The 9,123-nt window shown below is 33.9% G+C and overlaps 3 protein-coding genes across 3 annotated transcripts; 2 read left to right on the top strand and 1 right to left on the bottom strand.

Moving 5' to 3' along the window:
- The first annotated feature begins 470 nt into the window (after positions 1–470).
- Positions 471–1,298, top strand: LOC123226038 (basic leucine zipper 43-like). The gene has a single exon (XM_044650490.1). It carries the CDS (start codon positions 584–586, stop codon positions 1,133–1,135), a length of 552 nt encoding a protein of 183 aa, XP_044506425.1. The 5' UTR covers positions 471–583; the 3' UTR covers positions 1,136–1,298.
- A 1,892-nt stretch (positions 1,299–3,190) lies between these two features.
- Positions 3,191–4,661, bottom strand: LOC123226349 (UMP-CMP kinase 3-like). Its single transcript, XM_044650852.1, has 7 exons — positions 4,653–4,661; positions 4,342–4,390; positions 4,026–4,143; positions 3,765–3,921; positions 3,594–3,674; positions 3,440–3,508; positions 3,191–3,256 (listed from the first exon to the last, which is right to left on the bottom strand). Exons 1-7 carry the CDS (start codon positions 4,659–4,661, stop codon positions 3,191–3,193), a joined length of 549 nt encoding a protein of 182 aa, XP_044506787.1.
- A 605-nt stretch (positions 4,662–5,266) lies between these two features.
- Positions 5,267–7,729, top strand: LOC123224670 (probable galacturonosyltransferase 9). The gene is made up of 3 exons (XM_044648336.1): positions 5,267–5,569; positions 5,661–6,899; positions 7,185–7,729. The coding sequence occupies exons 1-3, from the start codon at positions 5,402–5,404 to the stop codon at positions 7,458–7,460; spliced, it is 1,683 nt and encodes a 560-aa protein (XP_044504271.1). The 5' UTR covers positions 5,267–5,401; the 3' UTR covers positions 7,461–7,729.
- The last annotated feature ends 1,394 nt before the right edge of the window (positions 7,730–9,123 follow it).

The following is a 9,123-nucleotide window of genomic DNA, read 5'->3' as shown; positions in this document are numbered from 1 at the left end:
CAATTTTTTAGTGATATTGTATACTAATTCCAATAAACTATTTGTACACTATTTTGACACATAATTTAGATGTACATATGATGTGTTATCATATGATTATATGATTTTGAATTAAAGATAAAGTAACACCCAATCATATTATAACATATTATCTATGTATTTAAATTGTATGTAAAAAATATATACATATATATTGCTTTTACATACTTAATTTGTCTATGAGTATAAAATGAACAATATCAAATGTTAAATTTATGCTGACAAAAAACTAGTATAAACTCGAATTACTTTTATGTTCAAAGTAAATAATATCCACTTAATTAGACACCCATCTTAAATATTATCCAATATTATTGGACAAATATTACATGATTAGAATGATATAACTAAAATCAGAGGTGTTGTGAATTTGATGCAAAATTGCCAACAGGGTAGGGACCTCCTAAGCCCTTTTTTCTCCCTATATAAACACCTCCTTTCTTCAACCTTTTTCCCCGTTCAATTCTAAAACTAACTGAAACAATCATTCATTTCTCTTCATATCTTCCTAAATTCAATTGAATCTTCCTCAGTTTTTCAAGCCATGCAGCCTAGTGATGTTTCAGGTCTCCATTATCTTCTTGCTTCAAACCTCTCCCCATATTCACCTCATTTGGCCTTGCCTTCTCAGAACAACACACCCACTTGCCCCTTCAACAGTTTTTTCAACCCGATTCTCAATTTTCAAAATACCGCTCCTCAAATCCAAGAAGGCAACTCCCAGTACTCATATTCCTTCAGCAACAACTCAACTTCTGATGAAGCCGATGAGCAACAACAGAGTCTCATCAACGAGAGAAAGCAGAGAAGGATGATATCTAATCGAGAATCCGCCAGGCGTTCACGTATGAGAAAACAGAAGCACCTCGACGAGCTGTGGTCGCAGGTGGTTTGGCTCCGGAGCGAAAATCATCAGCTTCTTGACAAGCTGAACCATGTCTCGGAGAACCATGACAGGGTTCTGCAAGAGAACGCGCGGCTCAAGGAGGAAGCCATAGAGCTTCGTCAAATGCTCACTGACATGCAACTTAAAGGCCCTTACTCTACCTTGGGGGATTTGGAAGACATTCAATGCAACACAGATTTGCTAAACTAGTTCAGATGGCATCGCCGGCGATCAATAGTTCAATTTTTGTTCATTGTTTCACTTTAACCGGCACTATTACCTGCCCCGTCTTAAAGCCTGTGTGAGATGATGATGATGATACAAAGAACATGGTGTTTTGAGTATTTTAATTAATAATTTCTCTCTAAATCAATCTGCGGTTTCTGCAATATCTGTTATGAACACGGTATTTTCATAAAAAACTAATACATGAAAAAATACAGACAATCGAGAAAGAAAATTTACTATGAATTCAACATTTTTTAATTTTTATATACATTTTAATACAATTTTTATATGAAAATCTTAAAATATAAATACATATACTTGCTGGTTGTATTTCTATAATAAATCGTATTTACATTACAGTAAATCATTTCAATACATAAATCGTATCAAATCTGTTCGATTAGAGTAACAAATACGCTAACAAGATCTTAACCATTGATTTATGTAAGTGAATTAGGAGAAAATTCACTTTTCAAATTTATAATACTTGGTTTGGGATAACCCACCCTTTAATTCAGCCACTACTATGCAACAATATTTTATTTCTCAATTTCTCACTAAGAGATCTACGCAAAAATACAGTGGCATGAGGAGCAAGAGATCACATTAATGGCTACAGTGAATTGAAATGTAGTTTTCCTGAAGAAACAATTTTAAAAGATTCACAAGGTATGTTGATAATGACGCACCCATACATATATATTATGAGTAAAAACAAATTTAAATGGGATGACTGTGGAAAAAGAAAGTCATCAGGTCATTCAGGTGTACTAGAACAGAAAGAAGAATGAGTGGGTATTAGGTAAAAGATTGGTTCATGATGCAACAACTTCCATGAAAAGAAATATATATATATAATTGAAAAGCTAAAGCTATCCACTTGACTCTGAAGAGTTACTGTCCCTTTAGCTTTCTGAGAGCTACTTTAAGTGGCCGGACTTTGTTGCCATGATGCAACCTTGGTTTCCTTGCTTTGTTTATAGTATTTTCAACAGAAAAACCAGCTTAACCAGTGATGTGGGGTGTGCTTTGAACACACTGTGCTAGGAGCATCACATGCAATTGAAATGCTCATCTTGTATCCCTCTCACATTTTATCGATATGATATTTGTCTAATGGTTGTTTGATTCCAGAACAGGGGAGGGGAGTATTCATGTTGAACTCAGAAATTGAAATGAATTATTCAGTTCTATTTTTCTGAACACAACAAATGAAATCTTTCATTATTGCCCTGGATGCAGCATGCATCATCAAATGAGAGAGAGAAAATAAAAAAAGAAGAAGATTATTGCCAATATCTGTGATGATGGATGCTTCCGAATGGAAGAAATTCAGTTCAATATGAAAATGCAGAGTTCAATTTAGGCCTTCAAAACGAACCCAACAAAATCACTCAGAGTTTCATCTTGTGAGCAAGGCCCCAAACGGCATCTGACACCCATTTCAAACTACCAATGGGTTAAGGCATTGCTGCTTGATTTGAAGGGCAATCATGGATCATTCTATTGCGTCAAGCAGCAGCTGTTTAACTCTTAATTATGTAAACGTTTCAGTTGAAGTTGGATTTGAGATTAATTGAACTCGAATTTTGTGCATATAATTATGTAAACGTTTCATTGTTTTCATCTTCTATGGAGATCACACTTCTAATTTTGTGTATATTTCATTGGTGTAAGCTTTTACATCAACACAATGAAAGTAAATGATTGTAGGTACCGTAAAACTTTGGTGGAGGAAAACACTTTTTTGGGTTAACTAATGTGTTATGCAGTCAAAGCTTTTTCTCTGTCAAACTTCAAAATGCAATAGCTAAAGAGATGATAAACGATTAACACATAGATATTAATCTAGTCCACAAGTCGAGATGAAACACAAACACAATCTTATCGAAGAGCAGTAATAAGGAAATGCGAATACTCATTTTTGGTCATAACCCATGTATTGGAAACTTCTTAAATCTTTTTCGTTGCTTGTATTTATGAAAATACAACATGGTATAAGCTGTTCTTATTGATGAACCAGCAATACTCAACTCTTCAAGACATGGAAAACACGTCCTTCACTGCATCAAACACCTTTTCAATAGGCCTCGCAGCATTGATCTATATCATTGCAACATTATGAGTTAAAAGAGCAAGGCAAGGCACCATTAAAATCATAGAATTGGTGGCTAAAAGTTACCTTCCGAATTTTGCCATTTGACCCGTGATTTTCCAGACAAACTCAAACAGAGTTAGTCAATGGTTTCTTTGACGAGCTCCAGCTCACCCTTAATGTTATCAAACCAAGCTTGAGTCAAGCAACACTTGACCTGGCTCAATGACACTCCTAACGACATATACAAATGATGTGTACTGACAGTTACAAATTAACATGTAGATTGAGTGATCTAATTGTTTGAATACGAAACATTATTGAATATATATTGCAACAACTCACCTGATTTCTATTCAAAAGCCGTTTTATCATCTCTTCTTCAGAACAATCAAGAAACAACACAAAATCTGGCTTGATTTTCAGCTTAAGAACGATGGAATAAAATAGTCACTGTTATAAGATCAATGTAAAAGCGTAATTATGTGACTTCTAGCTGCGATATAAAAGGCTTACAATGTGTTCAGCTGCATCAAGATTTTCTTGTTTCCGAGGAAAGCCATCAATAAGAAACTTCTTGTTTTTGCTTTCCTGCATTGCCTTCTCCAGAGCCTCGACCAGGATATCAGATGGCACAAGTTTTCCTTCCTTCTTCAAGTCCTGCATCATTTTTCTGTCAAGCATAAGAAACATGGATGCATAACAAGATGGTAAGTTATAAAAAGGTGATACGATAATTCAAATATGTGAAAAGGGTTAATCAGAAGACAAATTTACCCATAATCAGAACCAGAATCAGCTTCTGCTTGAAGAAGATCACCGAAACTCAGATGACAGAACCCAAAGTGTTTCTCAATTAGTGAGCATTGGGTGCTCTTTCCACTACCAGGTCCACCTGGGAAAACATATTTCCAGCTATAAATCGAGGTGCCATAACTAGGGGTGGATTTCAACTAACCTTCAAGTTCCTGTATGACAACTTCACCCGAGATTGATTTGGTTATCTATTTAATGAAACAGTTTGAACTAGTTCGAAGTGGGCATTACTGCAGATGGAATCCACCCCTAGGCCTAAAGATACAAATTTAATTACCTAGAACATATACAATCGTGCACTGATTTGAGGAGCTTTCTCTTGAATCCTGCCAGCAAAAAGTCGGTTTTTACAACTCCGAACTACGAGATATTTGAACTCATGTATCTAAGAAATTGTCGAAATATATTAAATATATAAGTATATATATTGAAACTCATAATACATAAAACCAATTTACTTGTGTTAAAGTTGAATTCACCACATTTATATATCATTCACTTTTATTAGATGTAAAATCATTTTCTTTTCAGTCTTTAATACTTTTTCTCAAATACAACTATCATAGATTATTAGGGTATTAATTCCACCACAGTCATCGTTTTGTATCAAAAATTTAAATTGGTGAGTTTGACAAGTCGAACACCCTAAAACTCAAGCTCGAATTTGAATTCGAAAATACCGAACTCTTATATTGGAGTTCGAACTCTTTTTAGATTTAACCTAATATCATTAGAATAATAAATAGGCTAAAGGACAATTTTCCACCAAAAGTATGTTCTAATCTCATATTCCCATCCTTTAACTTTGAAAATCTCAAACACCCACTTATAAAGGGTTAAATCTGTTAGTTTAAGGGATAAAATTATCATTTCATCTGTAATATTAAAAATAAATTAAAATTTAATATTTTTTTCCCCTTAAAACTTAAAAATTAACAATTCCCTCCATAGACAGTTTAAAAAATTGATATTTTCACTTCGAGGGTTTAGTTTTCAAACTTCAGTACTATTACCGATGGTCTCTTCTTCCTTGAAAAGTATAATTTATTTTAAATATAAATTAATAAAATAATGTATATTTAATTTTGACAATAAATAATATATTAATGTATGATCAAACAACCTTTAATTAAAATAAATTATCTTTTAATAACACGTGAATGTATAATTTAAATAATTAATTAAATATTTAAAATTGGGAATGTTAAAATCTGGCAATCAATCTCGGTCCAAACGCCGACAAATCAACCATAAGTCTGATTGTACTCATTGAATCGTTCTACTACACCGACAGATCGCTGTGTTCCGGCAAATTAGCTATCGGAACCCGAAACCTAATGGCGGTGGCCGTTCGAGGAGGCGGCGGCGGAGGTGGTGTACTTGGTATGGGCTCACGTGGCTTCTTCTCCTACCGGATCTTTGTCTCCGCCATGTTCTCTCTTCTCTTCCTGGCTACTCTCTTCGTCATTCTCACCACTCACCCCTCCACTTCTAATCACGACTCTGTGAGTTCTGTTAACTTGCTACTTGTTCAATGATTTTTTTTTTTCGTTTTAGTTTTTAATTTAATTAATAATTAATGAATATTTTGAATAGGCACTTAGGAATGCTGGTAATGTATATTTTCAACGAACGTTTTTAGCATTGAAATCCGATCCACTTAAGACGAGGTTAGTCTTGATTCACAAACAGGCCAATGATCACATCGCTTTAGTCAATGCTTATGCTGCACATGCCCGGAAGTTAAAGTTAGATGTATCTAGGCAATTGAAGACGTTTGATGATTTGGCTCGGAACTTTTCCAATCTTTCGGCGAAACCCCCTTATAAAGCTTCCCTTTTTGAGCCTGAGGGTGCTGTTGATGAGGATGTGTTGAGGCAATTTGAGAAGGAAGTCAAGGATAAAGTCAAATTTGCTAGGTTATTGATTGGTGAATCGAAAGAGAGTTATGATAATCAGTTGAAGATTCAGAAGTTGAAAGATACTGTTTTTGTTGTTAATGAATCGCTGGTTAAGGCTAAGAAAAATGGGGCTTTGGCCAGTTTGATTTCGGCTAAATCGGTTCCTAAGAGTTTGCATTGTTTGGCGATGAGACTTGTGGAGGAGAGGATTTCACATCCGGAAAAGTATCAGGATGAGGAGCCTAGCCCTGTGTTTGAGGATCCCACTTTGTATCATTGTGCTATATTTTCTGATAATGTAATTGCAGTGTCAGTGGTGGTGAGGTCTGTGGTGAAGAATGCTCTAGAACCATGGAAGCATGTTTTTCATGTGGTTACTGATAGAATGAATGTTGCAGCGATGAAAATTTGGTTCAAGATGAGGCCTGTTGAAGGAGGTGCACATGTGGAGGTGAAGGCAGTTGAGGATTATACCTTCTTGAATTCTTCTTATGTGCCAGTGCTGAGGCAGCTTGAATCTCTTAAAAAGCAGAAATTTTACTATGAGAATAGGGCGGAAAATTTGACAAAAGATGTGAATAACATGAAATTTAGGAATCTCAAATACTTGTCAATGTTGAATCATCTTAGGTTTTATCTACCAGAGATGTATCCAAAATTAAATAAGATTTTGTTTTTAGAAGATGATGTGGTGGTTCAGAAGGACTTGACTGGGTTGTGGAACATTGACTTGGAAGGGAAGGTGAATGGAGCTGTGGAGACCTGCTTTGGTTCATTTCACTGTTATGCTCAATATCTGAATTTTTCACACCCCCTGATCAAGGAGAAGTTTAGTCCCAAGGCTTGTGCGTGGGCATATGGCATGAATATATTTGATCTAGACGCTTGGAGGCGTGAGAAATGCACAAAGCAATACCATTACTGGCAGAACTTGGTAAGTACACCTCTACTTTTAACTGAATTATAGTTTTATTTAGTTATAGCACTTGTTTTAGAGCAGTCTCTTGTTAATATATATATATATATATATATTGGTATTCTCTTTTGCTTTTAATACCCCAAAATTAAATTTTATTCACATGCGTAATCAAGAAGGTTATGAAATTCAAATTGCGGCAGTTTACTCATGTTAGTCTCGGAATTTCAAAGTTGATTTTGAGGTGGGATGTGTCAATTAATTTACATATCAATTTTATTTTATTTTATTTTTTCCCATCAGAATGAAGATCATACTATGTGGAAATTGGGTACCCTTCCACCAGGCCTTATCACTTTCTACTCATCAACCAAGTCATTGGACAAATCCTGGCATGTGCTTGGACTTGGGTACAATCCAAGTGTTAGCATGGATGATATCAGCAAAGCTGCTGTCATTCATTACAATGGAAACATGAAACCTTGGCTTGATATAGCTCTGAATCAGTACAAGAATCTCTGGACTAAATATGTGGATAATGATATGGAGTTTGTTCAGGTGTGCAATTTTGGCTTCTAAGCGAGTATCACTAGGGTTCTCATTGATCAGGTAACACGCCAACAGAGTTTTTGTGATTGTTTATGGTTGGTTACCCATATCCTCATAACTTTTTTCTCATTTATTTGTTGTAACCTTTGGAGCAAAGCTTAGTGATGTTGCTGTAAATCTTCCACAAGTGGAAACGATTTTGTTGTTTCTTAATTTATGTTGGCTAGTTATGATACTGTCCAGCATAAATTGTAATTATTTAAACTGAATTATGCTCAAGCAGAAATTTTTTGAAGCTATTTTCTTGGCAAAAGAATCTTATATTGTTTGACATGTACCTCAGAAAATCTAGACATGCATATGTGCTAATTGGCCGATTTTATATTCTTTTAAAGTTATTTCTTTAGAAAATCTTTACATATTCATATAGTAATGCCTTCACTAAGTCAAGCTTGATGTATAATTTTGCCTCTATTTTTGTTCCCATAGCATATTAGAGTTCTTGTGGACTACTGTAGGGTTGTGTGCTCTTGGCATCATAACATAGCTGCAACTGTTTTAATTTGTTGAATGAAACGATGGGCACTGGTAGATGTTATAAGGAAGAGAGGATACAAACAAGGTGTATAAATTAAGATAATAACATCTAATTAGGTAATTTTGAATATTTAGAAAAAGTAAACAATTACATTACCTAATTATGAGTTGCCTCACCAAATAAGTTTGTAAAATTTGTTTGTAAACATGGTTTTATTTTATAAGGAATTATAACCTGAAAACTCCTTTTCTTGGAGCCATAAATTTCTGAAATTATTAGATTTTTTGCTTCCTATCAGTGGTTTAATGGTGGCTATGGTTTTATCTGATAGAGTATGTGTTTAGTGGGATATTATGTGTAAGTGTGCTTGTCAAGTTAGGTGCATATGCTTGTTGACTGCATTTCCATTTTGATTGGAGAAGAGAAATTAGGTAGCAAAGGGTTATTGGTGGCTCGCCCAACTATTAATCACTCCTCTCTCATCAACAATTGTTTTAAAACAGAGTCCGACTGTAATCTGGTATCAAATCTGGTTCATGTCTTAATTAAAATCTGTTTTAGTTTTAGTTGTCAGATTAGATTGATTATGAGTTTTATTAAGTAAATCGTGTTGAATTATGGTTTAACCGTTTGATTAAACGGGTCTAATTGTCATTCTGATGTCCCAGTTAAGAACTGTTTGAAAAATTTTAATCATGTTGAAGTTCAAGGATCCTCAGATTCAATGAGAGACGTTGACAAATTTAGGAGGCAGGCCAGCCCAAAAAATCATGAATTAAAATTTGACCAGGAATTTCAATGAAATATCTAAAAGAAAACTTGCATAAATTTCGTTTTCCTTTATAAAATATTAATATTAGAGAAATATAAAAAATAAATCTGGAAAGTCTATAATTGCGTCTCCCGCCTTGTTGGAAAAAAAAAAAGAAATTTTTATCAAATAAACAATAAAATTTAGTATGATAATTAGAATTTAGAAACCTACCCATATAAACATGAATTAATAAAAAAATGTATAAAATTCCCAAACTATAATGTTTTATCTATTAATAATAATAATGATTATAAATATAAGTATAAATTATTATATAATTAATTAATTTTAAAAATAAAATAAAATAATATTTTGTCATATAATAATTAAATTTTTATATT

The sequence above is a fragment of the Mangifera indica genome, chromosome 9, assembly GCF_011075055.1.
Source record: "Mangifera indica cultivar Alphonso chromosome 9, CATAS_Mindica_2.1, whole genome shotgun sequence".
Lineage (NCBI taxonomy): Eukaryota > Viridiplantae > Streptophyta > Magnoliopsida > Sapindales > Anacardiaceae > Mangifera > Mangifera indica.
Note: the sequence above shows the minus strand (reverse complement) of the source record. Positions and strands in the feature narration are given on the sequence as shown.